This window comes from Anopheles nili, chromosome 2, assembly GCF_943737925.1.
Source record: "Anopheles nili chromosome 2, idAnoNiliSN_F5_01, whole genome shotgun sequence".
Classification (NCBI taxonomy): domain Eukaryota; kingdom Metazoa; phylum Arthropoda; class Insecta; order Diptera; family Culicidae; genus Anopheles; species Anopheles nili.
In genome coordinates this window covers 60,534,475-60,557,329 of record NC_071291.1, presented here as the reverse complement: position 1 = coordinate 60,557,329, position 22,855 = coordinate 60,534,475, and the positions used below count along the sequence as shown (strand labels likewise).

At 49.2% G+C, this 22,855-nt stretch overlaps 1 protein-coding gene across 1 annotated transcript in view; it reads left to right on the top strand.

The window, feature by feature from the left end:
• Positions 1-22,597, top strand: part of LOC128727289 (uncharacterized) — a 35,081-nt gene extending 12,484 nt beyond the window's left edge. Inside the window, exons 2-9 of the mRNA XM_053821186.1 lie at positions 11,123-12,652; positions 13,240-13,466; positions 13,645-13,798; positions 13,978-14,247; positions 16,920-17,195; positions 17,308-17,508; positions 21,550-21,728; positions 22,112-22,597. Of these exons, the coding sequence (XP_053677161.1) occupies positions 11,123-12,652; positions 13,240-13,466; positions 13,645-13,798; positions 13,978-14,247; positions 16,920-17,195; positions 17,308-17,508; positions 21,550-21,728; positions 22,112-22,597 (3,323 nt within the window). The remainder of the gene's footprint in view (positions 1-11,122; positions 12,653-13,239; positions 13,467-13,644; positions 13,799-13,977; positions 14,248-16,919; positions 17,196-17,307; positions 17,509-21,549; positions 21,729-22,111) is intronic.
• The last annotated feature ends 258 nt before the right edge of the window (positions 22,598-22,855 follow it).

Sequence of the window (22,855 nt, the reverse complement as noted above, 5' to 3'; positions counted from 1 at the left end):
ATAGACGCGGATTAGCACATTTAGCTGATTGATTATTACGCTAGCCCTAAGGCACGCCTGTCGCAAAGTACCAGCAGTTTTTCCGCCGTCGACGGAAATTAACCCGATTAAACGACGATGTACGGGCACCTGGTGTGATGAGAGCCAATGAATGGAAACCCTTAAATTGAGGGTGAATTTTTATTTCGTGGCATGACACAAGACACAAAGACAAAACTACACACAAAGACGGGCTGTTCTCTCTCTCCCAGGCTGCAGTTTGGATGAAGCATTTCCTTCGAGAGGCCCACTCAGCGGGATTAATTCATTTGTTCCGGCAGGTCGTTGCTTCCGGGCTTCTTGCTATAATTCCACGACGACGACGGCTTATACGTCTGACGTTTGTTCCACCGGGACCACGGTGCCACGTGGGAACGGGGCCTCGATCGTCCATCGGGAATCGATTCCACATTGCGAGCGGTACGAATTGTGACTAATTCCTGAAGCCGAACCCGGCATGTGCTCCAGTCCAGTGCGGTTCGTACGCTGGGTTTCCTCTCGAAAACCGTAGCTAGAAGCCCGCTTATCGGGTGGGTTAATGAGTGTCAAATGATTGTTCGCAGCACCGGGACCCAAGCACCCAAAGGACTAGAGGGGTTTTTGTTGGTTCACCACTCGACAGTTGGAAGGGTGTCCTTTTTTGTGCCACAGTCGAGTTCCCCAGGGCTACCCACTTGAAGCGACTCTCGGCGCTTTTGGAAAGGGATTCATCCTCGAGTAGGATGATTTAATTCGGAACCAATTTGACGGAAGGGTCCACCGAGCGTGACGAATCGGTTGAGCATTTGTCGGTGATGGGGAACGCCATCGAAACGCCACCGTGCGTCACCCGACATTGATGGGATTTTGGTGGAGCGAACAGCGAGTTGGGATAAGCTTTATGGGCCCTTTTTCCAGGGGCTTAGTTTCAAGATCGGCCAGATGGTTGCGATTGGCCGCGTGGAAAAACCCACCCACGCGCGGTTTAAAAACCACCGCCTACCGTTACTTCAATCCGATCGTCCTGATTGAAGCGGGATGTGTTTTTTTTCTCTGAGTTGCCTTCAATTTAACCTGCGAAAACTACACCTTTGTCGGAAAAATCATCCAGCGGCGTGGCGACAATCAAACGCCACAGCTCGTGAACAGCTTGCAGTTTTTCCGAACTCACCAGTGGAGAGGAAAGCAAAAAAAACGCTGCAAAAACTCGCTCGTAACTCCACCGAAGCATCTGAGCACCGCCACGTAAACAAACAGAGCTGGCCCCCTTCGGTGGCTCATTGTGCTCATTGTTAGCTGCCGATGGCTGGCTGGTAAGTAAGACGGTTCGTTAGTTCCGTGCGACATTAACGAGCACAAGCTTGGCAAGCGCGTCCTTGCGGCCACACGTCACGTCCCACCCGACTGCCCGAAACGCCAAAGTGTTTCGTCAGCAATGATTCGCCGCCATCGTCGGAAGATGCAACCGGGAAACCGGAACGGGAGCAAAGGAGAATAAAACTGACGGTACAGCAAAAAAGAAAAAAGGACGCGGTGCAGGACGCGACCAGACAGTGACAAAGAACCGCCAGGGACAGTAAAGCGACACGGCACGAAGCAATCCAATCGTCAGCCGCAGATGCTGCGATGTTTGCGCTGTTTATTTCCTTTTCGCAATCAAACTGGTGGATTGATTGGAGGAATAAACACGAGCAAACGTTGTTGTTGTGGTGCGTTGTTCACGCGAGCTTGGCAGTCCACCCTGAGTGGGTGGTGATGTCGGGTTTGGGGTGGCAAATCTGGAACGATAAGTAAATAGCGCACGACTGTTTGCTCTTCGCTTGGAGTGTCATTTCGGGGGGGATCTTTGCGCGTGGATCGAACGCGCCCTCGCGCAGAACCATCTGTTAGTGTGTGGGTGGTGGGTGAGTGGGGAAAATTAGTTTCAGGACATCAAACAAACTGACTGGTGACTTGGGTGTAACAGCGGCTACAGGAACCGGTGTCGAAACTTTCTCCGAATTGGGAAAAAGCAACACAAAAGAAAAAGAAAGAAGGAAGCCGGTGGGTGGAAAACATTTTCCACACTCCCTCCTCAATTTCCGACCCAAAAGGAAGACGTACGACAGCAATTACGTGGCGTACGATGCTGGTCCCCGATGCGGGTCCTGAGTGAGCAGGAAAAGAAGCACAAAACTCACACACACACACACACACGAAAAAAAAGGACACGACCAGCCGCAGCTAAACGCCCGGCTCTATTCCCGGGTACCGTTTGCTGCAATTTGCATTTCAAAGCAGTCTATTTTTCTCTGTCGGCGTTGCTGCTTTTTATTTTCTCAGCCACAGAGCCGCGAGACAGGGAGTTTCTCACTCGCATCCTCGCTTTCGAAACGGAAAAGCATTTGATGAGCGCCGTGGAAAACGACTCACCGGGTGGATCGGAACGACCACGAAATTGTGTCGCGGTTTCGCACAAACTCAATCGATCGAAGGATAAGTTAAAAAGGGGGTGGCCCAGCGAATGCCAATGCCCGCGGGTTTTCTCTTGCGCCGGGAAGTCACATTCCGGCGAATGTGAGCTTGAAGCATCTGTCAAAATTTGTCCCCTCGTAAACGTAGCCGGAAGGGACTCCCGTCGGGGCACAAGGAAGGACACGTGTGCACGTCATCAACGCGCTCGTAATGCGTGCAGAAAAAAAAAACCCGCACGCCATGATGGGCGTTACCCGACGTTACCGGTTGCTATGGTAACGACGCGCAAGAGGGCGAAGCGTTTTTCGTCGACTTCGCGTGGCCGCGTGCCACTCAAATATGTATATTTATAAAAAGGAAAGCAACGTCGATACGGTCTCGGTGACTCCTGGGGATGAACGGGCGCGTGGGTGGGTGACCGCAGGGGGTCGGGGCAAAATGTGTGTTTATTTTATGTGCATAACTTTCAATAAATTCAGTCCCCGACACGCAACAACACGCGTCCCACGATTCCGGCGGTCGTTCGATTCGCATCCTGTTGGAAGCTGCTTTTGCGCGTCCAATTGCCGCTGTTTGTTTGTGTGTGTGTGTGTGTGTGTGTGTGATCGACGCTTTTCTCCGGGTTTTCCACCCACATTGTCCAGACTCCTCGAGAGCATGATGTATGAAAATGTGACGATTCATCGTGTTTGCTGAAACGAGCGTAAAATGATCTTTATGTGCGAACACGAGCGGTGTCGTGAACTATCGAACCGAAAGTTAAACCAGCTCGTGAGCATCCTGAATGTATGCAAATACGATTCCCCCTTTATTTGAACCCTATCGTTTCTCAGAATCCTTGAGACATTTTTGTGTATTTTTATCTCGCTTGATACCGTGCCCGAAAGATGCGCCGGACAGTCGGCTCGAATTCCAGCGGACAACACCTTAACGAACGGCGACATCAGCGTGTCCTTTCGTAATCGAGCTCGCTTACAACGCCTCACATCCACAGAATTCCTGCTCACCTCCCACCGCACGCGCCCACTAATCCCGCAAGATGTATCGATGAAAAGTCATTAATTTTAATGATTCATATCGACGAAGTGTCGCATTCGCGTTTGGATTTCGGATTTTCGCCCGCATCTTGCACCCATAAATCACTCCCACCCACCACAAGCGTACATCGTCGCTTCACCCAAAAGATGAGGACGTTTTTCGCCCTCGCTCGCCCCGAGTTGACCTTGCTGTCCTTGCCGATGGCGGGACGCGAACTGAATTATCCTTCAGCTGACGTCAACGGGCGGGCTCGAGTCGTCCCATTCGAATCCTCCCGCCATCAGGGCCGGCTGCGAATGATATCTGTGCCGAGTTTTTCCACCCAACCAATCCCCTACTCCCACTCCAACAGGCCATGAGCTCTACCGACAGTGACACGGACTCACCCTTGGTCGACTTTTGCGCGTGCCAAGCCGTTTTGCCGAGCGCGCTGCCATTGCCCGTTCCAGGCGGCATCATTATGAGCGAACCGTGGACGTGTAGCACGCGCGCGCACGGCACAGCTTTCCCGACACCGGCCATCCGGCGTCCCGGGGTATGATTATGCGTCCACCATCTCCACCCGCACCGTACGGGGGTGACAGTGGGTGGCGCATCATCAATTACTTTCGCCCAAGGAACTGTCAGGCGCACACTTTTGTCATTTCTCTCGACCGAGGGACTTCCGACGGACGGGTGGGACTTGTACTTTTCTTTCTCTCTGTTTGCTTCTTCTGCTATTTACTTTTCGGCGCTTCTGTTATGTTGCTTTCTTTTTCTATTTTTTTTGCTCCGTTGCTCCCTTCTGACGTCTGTCATCGCCGGTCATTAGTGTGGGTTGCGTAAGACTGGCTGCGTTTCGCTTCGAGCGTCCTTCTAAGTGCAAACAATGGTAACCGATGGATGCGGGAGTGCAATCAATAACATTATTACCATCGACAAGCTCATCGGCAAGCGTACCTGGTGCAGCTGTCTGGTGACGGTGGATGGTGGGCTTCTGAGCACCAGACGAACGCCATGTTTAATGAGGGATTGTTTTTTTTTTCACGGGTAAACATGGCGTCCTGTCAACCTGCGAACGAGCGGTCGATCGCAGTAGGCAGTGACCCGGGAGCTTACTTCAATGGACGCCATTTTGGGGGAATGTTTAAAGCTTTATCCTTGCTTTTTGCATGACTTTTGTGCGTTAAATGTGCAGTGAATCTCACAATAAATCAAAAAGAACAGCCGTTTGGCAAAAGCTCTATCGGAGAGGCCTATGATTTCCACCGAAATAGTTCCATTTCCCATCGTTTCGCCGTTACGCTCCTAGTAAAAAGACAACCCAAAAGCCTGCTTTCGCCGTTGGTTCCATTTCCCAAACCCTTTTCGGTCACCTTCACGGTGTTTCGTGCGCTCGCAACATAACCGCTCGCGAAGGAAACAGTCTCATCGTCAAGAAAAACAGCCAAAAGCCCTTCTTTCCGATTTGCGTGGCAATCACGTGGGGCGCTTCATGTAAAGTTTATTATTATTTTATCGCCTAATGAACATTCAGTGGCCGGCGGAACGCAAAAGCGAACTGCGAACTGCGCCATCAAGCCGCCAGTTGAACGGTTGAGCGTTTCGTGTGCGAAAACGTTTTTATTTCCCGCTCGCGTGAATTCCTTCGCGTAAGTTTTGCGCCCCTCGTGGAGCATTTTCCGACCGCGTGCGCGCCTTCCCAGGTCGCAGGTTGGGTTTGCTAGCTCGTGCGAGGGAGCTTTTCTTCCTCGACGCCCCATCCGTGCTGGTGGAAGGTGGAAAAGTGAGAACGCCCGACCGTTTCCTCGCAGCGATGGAATTAGTTTGAACTGCGAGCAAATGAACTGAACACCGCAGTGAGGGAGGAAAAACGAAGATCGGGAAAACATCTTCCATGCCACGCTATTCCCAGCTACCTTCCTTAGCACGACGCATGCATGGGGAAAACTGACGAAAGTCTCGTACGGGAGTACCGAGAAACCGACGAAAAGAAGGAAAAAAAAGCGAGTAGCAGCGCGTAAAATTTGCGGCAAAAACGACACTCCATCGCGACTCCTTCCGTGTGCTTGGTTTTCCTTTTTCTTTGCCACGTTGCGGCGCTGCGGGTTCATCAAATGGAGCGTTTGCTTTCCGCGGGCAATGGCAGAGGGCAGAAGAAAGAAAAAAAAACAGCAAAGGGCACCAACGTAAGGTCGTGCTTCTCGCAGGGGCGTAAATTAGATTCCGACGGGATCTTATCAAACATTTATCTTCCGGTCGACCGATCGCTGCGGGAGTGGAGTCCTTTTTGCAAGCACCCGCCGAACCGGTTACGTGTGCGCTGATGAAAAGTATTAATAAAAGAGAAACACCGGTAATCGAATGAGCGCTCGGGAGCCCCGGGGGAGCCGGGAACCTTTTTAAATAACTTCACCTAGGCTTCCACTTCATCAGGTCTGATTATTATTGCTGAATCTCATTTTCAGCACCCCTGTCTGGGGAGTAGACGGAACCTGTTTTTTTTTTGGGCAAGCATTTTCCGCAGACGAGCGTATGAGGGTTTTGCGTGCCAAAATGAAAAAAAAATCGCACTCTTCTTTTAGGGGATGTTTTTTCTACAGATCACCCTGCCATTACATAAACATGTGTTTATGTTCAGCTTTTATGGGCGTGCTTCTAATGGCACCGTCGCAGAGACAATAACCATCGTCCCGGATGCATTCCGTTCCGCGCCGGCATAAGTTATAATTGTTCTGTAAATATCGGCGGGAAATAAAATGGACCCCGCCGACGTTTTCCTTTCCAAACGCCACCTTGGCGATATCCGAAATGATGGCTTTGTGTTGCGTTCAGTTTCCCCAACTGCTTTGCGACTTTTGTCCACACGCTCGCGAAAGCTCGATCTTTCTCTCGCTCTCTCTGTCTTTTCGCCTTTATTGCATTTTCATTTCATTATTTACAGCAACAATGCACGGGAAAAACGCTTAAGCGACGCTGAAAAGGATGCAATTCCCCGAACGTTTCTCGGGGGTTATCTTGCGCCGGTAATCGTGGCAAACGCGCGCGCGCTCGCTAGTATCTGTGGCTGCAATTATCCTTCCGTTGCAACCGGTCGAAAGTGAAGCTGGTGGGGGGGGGGGGGGTGGTGTGCTGGTAATGTAAAATCCATGGACAGTATTGCACCATTACATCGCAACCTGGCGTGGACGGCAGATTACACTCCCGCTGTGCTCCTGCTGTTTCCACCCACGACGAGAGCAGCCCAATGACCGGTGCTCGTGGTGCACCTTTCACTTCGGTTTTAATCCTGCTTTAACTGGACTAACGGATGAATAAAGGAAACAAAAAATAAAAACTACTCCACACACAAAGGACTTCAACATGCTCGAACATAACCAAACGGACAGGCACACATTTAAGCAGCAAAAAAAAAGGGCTGCACGGATGGTTGGCGACCAACGGGCGGCTGAAAAAGTGACCAGTTCGGTGTGGATTTCCGAGGAAAAATCATTGTCAAGCCAAACTCGGACACGAGGAAACACCACGGTCACCGCTAACTGTTTTGCATAGTGCCGGGGAGAGAGCAACCAAAAAAAAATGTTGCATCCCACGTTGATCCCCTTTCGTGAGGCTTTTCCGGGGGAGATGTGAGTTTGGCATGTGATGTTCGCTGGGAAAACTCCCGAACCCGAACAAAAGCACCTACACAGAAAAAAAAAAACAAGAATTAAACTTTCCCACAACGACCGGTTGGTTCTTTCGCAGTTTTTCTCTGGATGGGTGAGTGGCATCACGAGAGAGGGTGAGCCCGAGCTTATCTGGGTGGATCACTGGAGCTTGCTGGTTGGGGGAAAAAAGAGGTCCGCTTTTTATTACCTTTTCCCGGCCGCCAGCCAACGCAGTCGAGCGGTGCTGCCTCATTGCGCCTGAATCGCTGCAACCGACCGAGCACGGGACGGTTTCATTTGGACGTCATTTTGCATTGTGAATTGTGTGCAGCATCGTTTTCCCTTCATTTTTGTTTTTTTTTTATGCTACAACTTCTTCCTTTTTTTTGTCCTGCAATTTCACCTTCCCCTTTCGTCCGTTTTGCTACCCGAGATTACATTGTTCTTGCCCGGTCGGTTTTGTGCGCACAAATGAGCAAATGGAGCAATTTTTTCCCGCGTTTTATGCTCCACCGGGGTTGCTTAATGCCGCACGATGGCCAGAAGGTTGAACCGGGGTTGCCTCGGTTTCTCGGTTTCGCTCCACTACATGCTTATTAGCTGCGTACGCTTGTAAACGAGCTTCGGGGAAGTACGAGCTTCGTTCCATCGTCAGCGTGATATCGAGCTGGCGTGTGGGTGATTCCATTGAATATTGTTGAACGAAATTTACGCCAATTTTCCTCAAACCCACATCTTTAACTGTGCACCAAATAGCCGTTCATGTTGCCGCGAATTGTCCTGAGCAATTTTTGTTTTTTTATCCAATCGTGTCAAAGTCAATTGAGTGTGGCCAGTGCCGGTGGTCTGTAAATAACGAAATGAAATAATTGGGTCGCTGAATCTGGCCTCTAGTCGGTCGGATAATCCTTTTTAATGTCATGGCCCACGCTCCAGCCTGCGAGGGCGTGTACCGGGAAATGCCTCTTACAAAATAATCGCCCCGGGGGGTACCATCGTCATTCGTCCATTGCCTTCATCATCTCGCAACGCTCGCAATCTTGTGCTTATCAGAGAAGAAAAATTCAGCATTTTCCCCGTTCCCGGACATCTTGCGGCCTTTCGTGAGGGTTGTACGAGCGTAGGCTCGCCTGGGTGGAAGACGGTGGCCATTCAGCCATCGATACAGGGGTGACCCACGCACAGTAGCCCACGAAATAAGGACGAACGAGACGACCGCGTGGCTTCAAGTACCTCTTGGACCGCTTGCTCGTCCTTCTGTGCCACTCGTGCGAGACGGCTGCTGACTCACGGGAAAAAAAGGGACCATTAACGAGTGTTTTTGACTTCTGCTCTCTAATAAAATGATTCGATTTTTACGACCCATTCGAGCCCGCGGGACCCGCCGGGTGAAACGTTTCGATACAACACACTCTCGTGCCGGTGCCTTACGCAGAACGGAGGCGCCCTCCGTTTTATGCTCTTTCAAGGATGACCAAACTTCAAGGGAAAACGAGCTTGCGATGGAGGCGCAAGTTGGGAGGGCAGCGAAAGTGGAAAAAAACGCACACACCGGCATCCGGACAGATGCTGAGAAAGGATACCAGCAGCAGTAGGACGAAACCGCTGCTAAGGACGAAAGCAAAAATAAAAAAAAAAAACCCAAAAAAGGTTTCCATGATCGGGACTTTCGGGCTGCGAATTCGGCGATGATATCGCTGTCCTCGAAAGGATGCTATAAAAACACAAACCCCGTAACGAAACTAGCAGATGCTGATAAAGAAAAAGAGGTGTCCAATTCCACCGATGGACATATTTGTAACAGAAATTTGTGAAGGGCTCGGCCTGGGTGGCGAACCGGTTTGGGCAGAAGTTGGGTCGTCCTTTCTATTGAAACTTTCGCCTCCGGGCGTCCTCGAAAAGGGAGAGAGAGAAAGAGAGAGAGAGAGAGAGAGAGAGAGAGAGTGTGCGCGGAGAAAGCCAAAGTCATCCTTAGAACAAATCTTGAACTTGCCCCACGTCCGGGCATTCGGCTATCAAATGTGCCCTATGACAACCGTGAGGCTACTTTGGGTTTTCTTTCTCCTTTCCGTTTTTTTTTCTTGTTTTTGCCCTTTTCTTCCACTGTTCTGCGTTTTTTTTTTTCTTTCTCTCTCCTTTCTCCAGCCCGGGACAAAAGTTGCCCGGAAGCAAATTGTTCTGTTGGAACGATTTTGGCTCGCATCATTCTTTTCGCCTTCGGCTTCGCAAGCAAAAGTGGCAGCAAAACTTTCGTCCTGCTGGATGGTGAAGCTGATCGTTCTTTGGGAAGCTCCCGCAGTGGAGCTGGAAAAGTCGAAAAGGACCTTATAGCCTCTTTGGTGAGGGAGAAGAGGATACGCTTCCTGGAAAAAATGTCATAACAATTGGAACTTTGCAGACGTTTTGAGTAATTATGGCGAACAATTCACCCGGCAGTGTACCACAACTCAACTGCTTTGGGTGCTGCTGCTGCTGCTGCTGCTGGTTGCGATTAAAGAATGTACAAATTTCCTTCGATTTGGCAAACTGTTGTCTTTGCGTTTAAGCTATGTTGAGCATCAATTTGCGCGTACGAGCACGAGCTCGGGGCACGACATTTCAAGCAAACAGGCGCACATTTTTTTTTTTAAACCAGCGCACATGTTTTTCACTGCGAAGCTAATAAAATATTGTTCGTCTAGCCGTGGCAGCGCCACCCTCGCTCGATGTAGCATGAGAATATAACACGTGCATAAATGTTGTTCGCCATTACTCGTCGCCCATTGCCTGCTGGAGTTTCCACGCACCCACGCCACCCCGAAAAACGCTCGTCCCGACGTCTTCCTGCAAAGCGTCAAGAAAGAACGCACGGTATTTAGAGCCGTAAGTGCTTCTGGCGGCACAAGCGAGCTGAATATTTTCCGGTATTTTCCTTCCTCTTCTTCTTCCTTCTTTTGCTTCAGCTTCTTGCACCAAGAACTGCCCCACTTGCTCGAGCGGGACGTTATGAATGCGTATTCGAGACGGAAGTGAGAGCATCCCCGTTTGGGTTTTGGGGCGGGTGTGGAGAAAAAAAAAGTTTTATCAAATGGGTGGTTTTAGTTAGATGGATATGGATATAATTCTGCCGTACGCTGTTCGTCGCAAAAACCGCCACTGGATAGTTCTGCCTGGTGCTGCAAAAACCTTCAGCTCAGCGAGAGATAGCGCAGAATTTATTGGACCAGAGCCACGCCTTTTCTTTGTTCATTTGGGTGATTCTTTTTGATAGATTATGTTGCGAGAGTGGCACGGCGTCGTCGTCGTCGTGTTGGCGTATTCGAACCGAACGAGCGCTTTTCCAGTGGCTGGTGCAAGAAAAACATTCTCAGTGCAAAGAAAAAGGCCTCTGGCGGGAACGGACGCGTGGCGGGGCAGAAGAACACATTTTCTAGACATGTAATTCTCGGATTTTCCTGCCCGTTAGTAGCGGCCATTTTTCTTCTCCCCGTAGCGTTTTCGGGGGAAACGCGGGAGTAAATGAAAACCCGGAAAATGGCTGGTGTTTTCCCCCCCACGTACAAGCCTTACAAGTGATGCACACACACACACACGCTGGACGGAGCGCGAGGATAAATTATTTTGTCCAGACAATTGAACAAGCTTTGACAGTGGATGTCGAGTAGGAAGGGGGCTGTACATTATAAATGAATTTATGTGGAATTTATTTTCGATTTTCCCAAACACCGTAGACGGATGGTTTCATGGAGCTCAAATATTTACTTCAAATCGAGCCACTCTGAGCGATACTGTGTTGCAATGTAGCTGTCAAAAATAGTAGCTCAAGCTGTCAAAATGGCAGAAGTTGAATTTTCAATCCAAGCAGCCACGGCCACATGGTCAAAACACTCGCCAAATGGCCTGTCCAATGTGTTATTTTCTGATGGCGTTAGTTGTCTTACAGATAAGTGTTTTCCCCCTGTTTATCAGTGCCTAATTCCTTCTATTATTACTTTTTGCTTCAGGTTCGTTGACAAACGTAGTGCCGGTTTCGATGGCCCTCGGCAACACGGCCGAGACCGGGGAAAACAACCCGACACAACCCAACACCGGTGGCAGCAACCTGGAGGATCTGTACCACCGAATACTAGATGACAACGAGTTCAGCTCACACGCTAACCTCCGGTACAACCGGCACAGTGAGGCACGGGAACGACATGCCACGGCCCCGGACCAGCAGTTCCCATTCGCGACTCGTTCCGATACCAACCCACTCGTACCGTGGCCACCTCGATGGCAGGATGCGACATCCGCGCAGAGGGTGAATAATAACCGTAGGATAAATTTCGAGCCACCCGAGGCTACCAGCGATCCAATGGCCATCTTTGAAGGATTGCCAAAAGACGAACGCGATTCACCTGGTAGCGCGATAGCCCTCGAAGACGTTCACGAACAGCGGGCGCTGTTTGAACGGGATGGTATGGCCGGTGTGTTACGTGATGCGGACGTACAACCGGAACATTCGCGCAGTTCGCCAGGACATGGTGCGAGCGAAAATCGCTATCCAGCCTACCGACGACACCGAAGGTCGCTGCTGAGACGCCGATCGATACGACTGAAGGAATCGATCGGGAAAACGGATAAGGAAGCCGAAAGCTCTCCATCTTCCGGTCCACCGCCAGCACAACACCCAGATGCAGGCAGTTCCGGTTATTACCCAAGCCCAAGTACGCCTCCAACCGATGGCGATGGGCGTAATGTGATCCAAAATGAGCATCCCCAGCAGCATAAAGCGGAACTGGGCTCGCCCAGTGAAACCGGTGGGACGAAAATCGAACACCTACGAACCGGAACCATCACGACGACTCAACGAACGGTGGTTCCGCAACCGGCCAGTTCCGTCGCTATCGACAGCTTCAATTTGCTCGACGACAGCGTGTACGTTAGTCCTGCGCTTGGTCACCGGAACGCGAGTGGTACGCCAGCACGTTTGCCACCGCTCGGTACCGACCTGACGCTTGACGCGAGCGGGAACATTTTCGGGCGGGAAAACTTCGACGAGCAAATTATCTTTCTCAATGGACCGGATCTGCTGGCGGAGACAAGTGGCGAACCGGTCGAACGGCAGCAGCAGCAGCAGCAGCGGTTAGCTGGAAAGGTGGCTCGTGAAGTCGCTCGTGTAGAGCCTGGCGTAGAGGGCTTCGTGGGTGATGAACCACAGGCGATGGCATTGAGACCAATCATCCGAGGACCAACGGACGACCATGTGGTGGAGGATAACGTGGTGTTGGTGTACGCCGACCAGCACGAGACGGTGCGATTGAACTGTGAGGTCGATGCCGATGTCACCTCGAGCGTGTGGCTCAAGGATGGCCAGATCGTGCACGTGATGGACAAGAAGTCACGCACCGCCGACATCCGGTTCGTGCGGGAACCGCTCGGTGCGCTTACCATCGCGAACGTGATGCTCGAGGACGATGGCGTGTGGCAGTGTGAGGCGGAAAATGCTCGCGGGTTTTTCTTCAACGGTCGGCCGATAAAGTTGATCGTTTTGGGTAAGTTTGAGCTCGGCCCGGTTTGGTTAATTGCGTCCCGGCCAGGTGGTTGGCGAATCAGGCTTCCAAAGGAACGTCCTCCAGGGTGGATGAAGGATACGGTGTTCGTTCTTTTTCTTTTTTAGCTTTCGGTGATGGACAAAGTTTCACCAGACGACCAGCCGTTTGCAATTAGGGCGAGCAATTTCGGGAAACTCCAAGTAGCTGCAGTCTTCTGTTTTTTTTCGTTTCTTTTCTTTCCCTTGGTTTGTTTGTTTTCATTTTCTTTGAACTTCTTTTATCGCCACGTGAACGGCTGGAACGGATGTCTGCTGATTCACCATTTTGTTATCCCACTTTTCGCAACACACGTTCATTTACGCACGCACTCGGGGTAGTGCTTTGTCGTTGACTCAGCTTCATACATCCTTCCGAGCTGCTTTGAGACCGGAATGGAGCCCAAAATCGATAAGCAAATACCGTTTCGAACAATCTATCTCCACCATCAATCAGAGACATGCAACGTTTATTCGTCCTCCCCATGTGGGCGCGTGCGAATCCTTTCCGATTGAGACATAAATTCAGCATCCACTCTCTCTGTTTTGCAGACCCACCGAAGGAACCGTACCTTCTGATCGATTCCCGTCGGCTCGACGCCGGCAACATGTTCATCCCGGTGAAGGAAAACTCCGAGCTGACGCTGGCGTGCGTGAGTGAGAGCGGCAATCCCAAGCCAACGCTCACGTGGGAAGTCCTGCTCAGTCCCGGCATCGACCGGCACGCACAGAAAATTTCCAGCGACGTTCTGGAGCTGCAGGAAATCAAGAAGGATAAGGTGAGTAGCTTGCGAAAGGATCGCGTTGGGGATTGGTGTCCTGCATGATGAATGAAATGGAAATTAGCCCAAGGAATCGCACGCTTCACAGCAAGCTGGGAGTGGAAAACATTTTGCCATTTCGTTCGGTTCGAGCGTTTTCATCTGATTCGCGGTTGTTGCCTTTTTTATTCCGCAGGATAAGGAACCGTACAGGATCAACAGCGGTGCAATATCGGAGGTGAAGCTTCCGGCCGTCTTCCGGGTGCATCACAACGCTCGCATCCTGTGCATCATGGAGCACCCGACGCTGAAAGTGCGCCAAAACGCATCGATTCTGCTCGATGTGCAGTGTGAGTGGAATTTTTCATTAGTCCTGCCCGGGTCGCAGCGATCCTGAGCTTGCAGTTCCGTTTGATCTGTGACGTGACGTGGTCCTGCGGGGCGTTTGCTGTTTGAAACTAACCTCTATCTTTTTTTTTTCTCTCTTTTCATGTTGCTTGCCCGTCTTCGTCCTTTTCGTCCTTCACAGACACACCATCGTTTGCCATCACGCGGACGCCCGGGTTCGGGTATCCGCTCCGGGAAGGCATCGAGGTTTCGCTCAAGTGTGACGTCGATTCCAACCCACCAAGTACGCCGCTCTGGCAGAAGGACGACGGTGACCCGCCAGTTCCGCAGACGGGCGATGGCTTCCTTAACTTCTCGGCAATCCGACGGGAGCACTCGGGATGGTACAAGTGCACCTCGCGGCATCTCAACTTCCAGTACTCGAGCATCGGGTACTATCTCAGTGTGCGATGTGAGTAGCCGGTTTTGGTTGTGATTGCGCAGCTCTCGTTCCTGCTCGATGCCATTTGTGACAAATTTTCGTTTCAATTTTCCATTTGCATGTTCCATTGGCTGCGTTTTTTTTGTTTCTTCGTTTCGATTGGAGTGTGTTTTAATTTTGCTGCGACGAGGCGAGGCGATAGAAGGGAAGGAATAACGTATGGTGAATAAAAACGATTCAATTGGCCAGGATGCTTGATGCCATCATGCATTGATATGTTACGCTTTTATGTATTGGAAATTTCGATCGGTTTTACAAATAAAATGTCTTCACAACCTGCTTACAGTTGCTATCACATTGCATGGATGATAAATTACATTGCAAAATGCATGTGCTGCATTTAGAGGCAGCCAGACTTGTAGTCAGACGGCTCAGAGTTTCTCTAAAAACAACAGCATGAAATATTACTGTAAATAAATGCAACACGAGCAACATTTAATATGAAATTGATTTGAATTTTTTCTCTGCCAAACGAGCGAGTGAGCAGAAATGTTGTTTACGAGAAAATCAAATAAAAACAATATCATGATCCTCGCTGTACAATAAAAACATATCTGAAACTAATAATTTCATGAAAGCATGATTTCGGAAGGCTGCACGAAATTTCGCCCAAAATTTACCGTCAAAACGCATTAGTAACAGGAGAGCATGAGCTGAGCAGGTAACAGAAATTTTCGTTCCGCTGAAGTAAACTTCTGAAGCTCGGAACGAAAAAACATTTCTCCTCTGAAGTAAACTTCTGAAGCTCGGAGCGAAAAAACGATCTTCTCCCTCCCCTCCCTGGATACTAAAAAGATCATTTCTCCACTGAAGTAAACTTCTGAAGCTCGGAGCGAAAAAACGATGTCCCCTCTCCCCTCTCTGGATACTAATACGATCAAATTCTCCGCCCAAGTAAACTTCTGAAGCTCGGAGCGAAAAAATGATCTTCCTCCTACCCTTCCTGGATACTGAAAAGATCATTTCTCCACTGAAGTAAACTTCTGAAGCTCGGAGCGAAAAAACAATATTTCTTCACCCCTTCCTGGATACTAATACGATCAAATTCTCCGCCGAAGTAAACTTCTGAAGCTCGGAACGAAAAAACAATATTCCTTCTCCCCACCATGGATACTAATACGATCAAGTCTCCGCTTAAGTAAAATTCTGAAGCTCGGAGCGAAAAATCAATACTGTTTTTTTTCGCTCCGAGCTTCAGAAGTTTACTTCGGCGGAGAATTTGATCGTGTTAGTATCCAGGAAGGGGCAGAGAAATATTGTTTTTTCGCTCCGAGCTTCAGAAGTTTACTTCAGTGGAGAAATGATCATATTAGTACCCGGGGAGGGAATGGTGAAGAACGTTTTTTCGCTCCGAGCTTCAGAAGTTTACTTCAGTGGAGAAATGATTTTTTCAGTATCCAGGGAGGGGAGGAAGAAGATCATTTTTTCGCTCCGAGCTTCAGAAGTTTACTTGGGCGGAGAATTTGATCGTATTAGTATCCAGGGAGGGGAGAGGGGACATCGTTTTTTCGCTCCGAGCTTCAGAAGTTTACTTCAGTGGAGAAATGATCTTTTTAGTATCCAGGGAGGGGAGGGAGAAGATCGTTTTTTCGCTCCGAGCTTCAGAAGTTTACTTCAGAGGAGAAATGTTTTTTCGTTCCGAGCTTCAGAAGTTTACTTCAGCGGAACGAAAATTTCTGTTACCTGCTCAGCTCATGCTCTCCTGTTACTAATGCGTTTTGACGGTAAATTTTGGGCGAAATTTTTGCGCAGCCTTCAGATATGTTTTTTTTGTACAGCAAGGGTCATGATTGTTTTTTTCTTTCAAACTTCTCGAATATAGCGTGTTCGCTCAGACGTTTCTTTCGAAGAGAATAAATTTAAAATTAAATCCTGCCCATGCTCCTTTTTACTCCGATCGCAGCATCATTAAAATAAATCCAGCCCCATAAGCGGTTTTCCAATGCTCAAACCAAATATTCATTTATGTTTCTATTTGTGGCCTCCTCAGATTCAGTAAAATCCGTCTGCTTCAACCGATTGCAAAACGAACAGCGCAAATGCATTTTCCGAGTCAATCAGTGTGCATCGTAGCTGCATTTTCCTTCGTCTGTTTCTTTCTCGCTCACTCTCTCTCGCTCTCTCTCTCGCTGGCATGCACTTCTCCGTCTCCGTACGGTTGCTGCAACTCAATTAAAAAGCAATCTTCAAAACCTTTTCTTATTTCCCACGACACAAAAACTAATAACCTGCCTAATGGACGGGTTCCCGGGTTCGATTTTCCCGCCACCCTTTAAGGACACTTGGCGTGGCGATGCATCTGCGGTGCATTTGCAACGCCGCGACAAATCATTTTCTCACCATAAATTAAACCATTCCAATTAAGCGCGCAATTTGTCGCCGCTCGGACGCTCCATTCGAGCCACTCTGGTGGAAATTGATTTTCCCCGCTTTCGTACACGGGCTTCACACACGCGCAGGATTTACTTGGACAGCCCAGCCCGCCCGTTAATGAGACGCTGGCCATGCAGTTGTTTCGTGTTAACCCTTGAAGCTTTTCCCTGTTGAATTTCCAATCCTTCCGGGCATCCGGAAAATGGCGATTGATTTAAAAAGAAAACCCACACATTTCTCTCTCTCTCTCTTTCTCTTTATCCTTGCAGATGAACCCGTCGACGTGACATCGGAACCAGTTGAGCAGGACCTGCCCATGTCACCGTCCTCATCTTCTTCCTCTTCATCCGCATCCTCCTCTTCTGCGTCTTCCTCATCGTCCGCCTCCATTTCACTGTCATCCGCCGCATCCGCGCCGGGAGGATCACCCAACGGAATGGCTCCCTCTGGCGTTCCTGGTGCCGAAGGAGCCGGTTCAAGCTCCTTCAAAGGTGGCCAAATGGAGGTAGAACTCGGTGGTTCCGTTACGCTGCAATGCCCTCAAGGTACGCGCACACCCAGGAAAATGGAGAAAACCCAGGTTTCGGGGGGGACCAAAAAAAAAAACGCCCCAACCAAAAAGGACGTTTTTAACACTCCATTTCCCACACTTCACAGGTTCGCTTGGATGTTGGTCACATCTCGATCCAATGACGGCACGGTTAAAAGGACTCGGGGCCGGAATCTACACCCCGACGGGGCAGTTTTCCCTCAAGGATGTCGTCTACCAGGACGCGGGCACGTACAAATGCGTCGGTCAGAACGCGAGCAATCGCAAGAAGCTCGAGGTCCTGCAAACGGTTTCAATCGCGGTGAAAGGTAGGTTTTCGTACGTTGCGTTGCGTTGTGGGTTTTCCTGGCATGCCGTATCCTGGAGCGCAAGGACACCCCCCAATGAGGCCGACAAAATAGCAACCAATGCGAGCATTTTTTATTCATTGACGATTCGGGGAATTTTCCGAGGCGAAATTCCATCAATCACGGTCAAAATTGCTCAAATATTGATACACCAGCATCGTCGTCCTTTCGTTTAAGGATCTCGTAGAGGCTGGTGTACCCCCGGAAGGTTGGTTGATTAGGAATTCCACCGCCAAACAACCAATCCAACGGAGCTGACTTCGGTTAAAAAATTAATGTCCCAATTATTCAGCCCTCTCCCTTAAATTACGTCCTCATTCCATTCGCTAGCATGCCTTCCTCGGCACATCCTTTTTTTTGTGGTTGACTGATAGAATGGGCAAAGAACACGCCACGCCGGTTGACGGGTGGAATAATAATTCATAATAATAGCAACAATTTGCAATCAGTGGCACGGAAATGAGACAAACCGTGGGTGTGGGTTAGAAAAAAAACGTCTTTTACTTTCGACTTGCCGTTGATGTTCGATGCGAGGAAACGATTCTCTAAACCGTCGGTCAGCTGAAGCGTGTAATTACGTTCGTGTTGGAAGTTTTTTTTACACAAATCTATCAATGCTTCACGGTTCAAAAGGTAGACAAACCACGCCGCTTCCGATCGATCTGCTGTGTGTAAGCGAACGAGAAGACTTATCGAGTCGTCTCGAAACGCTCCGTCTCGAAAGAGGGATCAATCTGTGCAGCTAAACCAGCGAAATTGCCTTTTTTCCGAGAGGGTGCAATAAAAGTGAACTATCGTTCGAATTCACCGATCGCCATTTATTTTACCCCACCTCACGATATGGTCGATTCTATTCGCGCGTATCGATAATTGAAATCTGCAAAACAAATCCCTGCTGAAGGAAGAAGTGTTGGAAAGAAGAAGCAAAAAATAAAAGCCCCCCCTGTAATAGAACGTAGCTAATAAATTTTCCAACTCCCACACGAGGCGCCATTTTAAATGGCACCCCATTCGGACGCAGTTTTTGGGGGGTTTGGGAAATTTTTGCAATAACAAACAGCGAGATGCGTCTGATTTTGGTGGCGCTTTTCCTTATTGTTTGAGTCGCGTAACTTTAGCCGATTAAGATGCGATTATTTTGGAAACTGCGCAGAAAGTCTCGCCCGCTGTCCTGCAACGCGTTCGATCGCGTTCAATCTCACGCCATTACGATAATTGAAACTCTGGCAGTCAATCCTCAGGTCTCCCAGGTCGAGAGGATCGGTCGTTTTGTTAACGAGTCCTCGGGATGGATCAGCGTGAAATTTTCCACCCAAAACAACCCGGAATAGGGAAAGGACGAACGGGAAAGGACGAAACCAGTGCTTGTTTACGCTGCGGCCGTTCCATCGTCGAGGAAAACGCGCCCGCGTTTGACTTCCGGTGGTTGTAGCAGCCGCAACCATTTCCGGTGCCTGATTCCGCTTTTCGTTCGGACTGACATCCGTCTGCAGCCGCGTGCTGGCGTAGAATTGTTTCACCAGCCGTCACACGCCTCGTGAGCCTCGTGAGGGCGTTGGTGTGCAAATATTCAACAGGATGTGTGCGTCGGTGCGCAGGACATGGAGTCCTGATTTTCCGTATTTGCCGGTCAAATGTGCGTTGATTTGGGTACCAGACTGGCCTTTCCTTACACGCCGGCTGGTGGTAAATTAGTTTTGCGGTTACAAATCACGACAAGCATCGACGAGTGGCGCCCCAGGACACCGCGGGTGTTGTCCTGACGATCGCTTTTCCGGTTTTCTTCGCGTGTTTTGGTTGGGGGGAATTTTTTTGCGCCAACAACACAACGTTGGTAAATTATGTGGTGGTTCACTTTTCTTTTTTTTTTGAGAGCTCAATAAAATATCGTAAAAAAAAAATACACGCCTCGGAAAAACCGACAACCAACACATATGCTCGATCTCTATTCACTATTTGTAAGCACCGGCGGCACCAGCAGGACATATGAAAATAGTCCTCATGCATCCCGAGGCGGGTGGACATTCATAGAAAAGGACGCGTCATAACGACAACAACAAGGAAAAAAAGGAAAAAAGAAAACGCATGTCACGCGTGTGCGTAGCCGAGGCTTTTGTGTGTTTGGGAAATTCAATTTCCATTCCACAAAGTAAAATCAACATCGGGGAGGAAAATTGAATTCACCAAGCTAAGGCAACGGAACCAAAAAAAAAAAATACATATATGCACGACACAAACGAGAGCATAAATCATCCTGGCGGGCTTTTGACCAACGCAAATACATACGTACAATACGGGAATGTGGCCGAATGCCCCGAGTGCACCATTGTTTGACCGTATTGTGGTGTGCGAAAGGCGGACAATTTCATTCGCCCGTTAATGTGTTGATTTTGGGGTGCTTTTTTCACTCTCATTCACTCACTCACTCACTCTCTTTCTATCGAGTGGTTTGATGAAAGCCCTGAAAAAAAAGATAAACTAAAGCCCCACGTCGGGCGCGGTCCTTTCTGTCTCTCGACTCTGGGTATCCTTTTTTTTCTTTTCTTCGATGGTTTCGCACTCCAAAGCGCGTGCAAACAACAGACTGTGTGAGCAAATTTGACAAAATCGAATCGTTGCAGTGAAGTGTTTGCTTTGACACAATTTTACGCGCACGCCGGCTGTTTTTTTGGTGGGGGAGATTTGCCGAGAAAACCCTGCACGGTGGCGAGTTGCTTTGTGGAATTTACCACGCGTGCGGCACATGATATGTTTGCGTTTCGCTATCGCCGATGGTAAACGCAACGAGCGACAACCAAACCCTGGCTTCCGTCAACAAACATTGTTTGCGCTGGACTCTCGACGATAGATAGGTGTAGATCTTGAAAAATAACACGACACCAGCTGGTGGGGCATTAAAAGGAAAAAAAAAGCAACATAAAATATCTCTCCCATCCAGCTAAGCGATTGCTATCGTCTCTCGGTTTGATAGCGCTTTAAACTAATTTCCAAAGCGAACGGATTCACAATTGATTCGTCGACGAAAGTCGGTTAAATATTCACACCAAAGCCATGTCCTTGCATTTGTGCACAACGAGAAAATGCGCGTCACGTCACCGTCCTGCTTCAGACTGCCGGTGAAGGGCTGCCATTGACTTATGACCTGCTACCGTACGCGATCATTAAATTTTCACGCAGCATATGTATACGCCACCATGGATGGCTGTGAGTGTGGGTGTGCTTTTTTCCAGGGTGCGTTTTCTTTCGCAAACCATTTTCCCGTTTTTTTCATTCTCGCGAACACATTGGCATGCGAAAAAAAAAAAACATCCCCGCGGTTAACCACCGTGTCAAACCGAACGCGAATTGAATATTTATGACCGTTGTTGAATAAATGAATTTGACAGCTTTGGTTGACCGACAAGTGGTATTGTACGGTTTTTTTTTCTCCCCCCACGGTGCCACTCGCAAACGTGCTCAACATGGGGAAAAACGCGGGATGCAACAAAAACGAATAAGCAAACAAACAAACATACAAAAAAATCTGCACTCGTCTGCATCAAATTCTAACACGCTCTTCTCGGTTCGTTTGCTCCCAGGGTTAGAAGAAACAATTGGATGGAATCGATCATCGGGTGGTGACATCGGTTTTTTTTGTTACCGGCAAATATAAAAAAAAGGACCCCGCAATGGAGTGCTCAGGGCAATGATCGAATTCAACCGTCACTGTCACGTCTAATTGAAATTAGACGCGCACTGATACCGCGGGGATGATTGAACGCTTTGTTTTAAATCATGCGTGATTCGAATAACGGTTACGGAGGGTTTTTTTCTCTACGCTTCTGTACAATGTCCACACTTTGTTGTACTAAACTAATGGCACAAAAGGACATGGAAGGCTTTCATGGAAGGATCAGGTTGATAGGTACTCAATGCACTCTCTAAACAAGTGAAATAAAATGCATTGTAGCTCCTTATTTTTTTTTATAGCGCTTTCATTTAACTTTCCCTTTTTTTTCCCAGGTGCTCCAAGCGTAAGTGCACGAAATACGACCCCCGTCGCGTATCCTGGATCACCGTTGCATCTGTCGGTGGAGTTCTGTGCCAATCCTCCGGCATACGCAGCCCGCTGGTTGCATGGCGATCGAGTCTACACGCCCGGAAATCAGTACGGAACGGACGTACTGGCGTACGGATTCATCGTAAGTAAAGGATATCTTTCTAATATAACAATTGCACATCCTTGACATGATGAGATGAAGGAGCATATTCAACATAATGGTCATCCGTTGGGATGCAATTCAGAAAATAGTGGGCCTCTGAAAGACCTTTACCCTTGCTTTGGGTAGTCGATTATTTGGCAAATATCCCTCATTTTTTTTTTGCCTTCTGAATCTCCACCCAATCTCCAATATCTCGTAATGGCACGGTTCAGTCGCGTGAAGGATACACGTGACCGCATCATCCTCGAACGTGAAAGTTTCGCGAATCAACTTGAAAGCCTCATCGCTACGGAGCTTCTCGAAACCATCTCGATCTGATGCTATCCCATTCGTATTCCTTTTTCTCCATCACATCCTTCCAGGATCTACCGACACCATTCTGCAAGGAGGCACGTCTCACCTACGTGCACATGCACGAGAAGGTCCCGCGGACGTTCTACTTCATCGTGTCCTCACCAGGAGGCGTTGCTGAGGCGGTATTTCGCGTCAACTACACGCTCAAGCACAAGCAAATGGGATCGTCCGCGGGTGCTGCATCCGCCTCCGGTGCCGGTTCCGGCTCGTTCGGGAGTCCTTTTTCGCTGTCTGCTTCCTCTTCATCGTCCGCCGCCGGGACGACGGTCAACGGGGGCAACTCGGGGTACAAGATCAACACCAACACCATCAATACCGTGCCCGGGAACGGGCTGGATGATGACGAGCAGCTGATGGAACCGGAGGAGATTCATTTCCCGATCTTTGGGACCGGATCCAACGCCGGTCCGGGAACGTCCACGACGGTGGCTAGCACGTTGGGTACGCTCGTGGTAGCTTTAGCGTTAAGCTACCGTCCCTATCGCTACCTATAGTAAGGCTATCGAAGTCACTATCACTCTACTGTCCGTTTGTTTTGTTCCCCTCAAAACTAGCTCTCTCGTTTTTGCGTTGTTATCGTGATAAAGCTTAATTTTCCGCTCACACCAGCGAAAGGAACCATCGGTTTCGCCGTGGAGGAAAATGGCACACAGCCGTTAATCAAATGGGATGAAGCAAACAAAACCATCCGCTCGCTGATTCTTTCTTCGATCTTTCCAAAAATCGTGCTTTTCAATTTCACTACACTACGT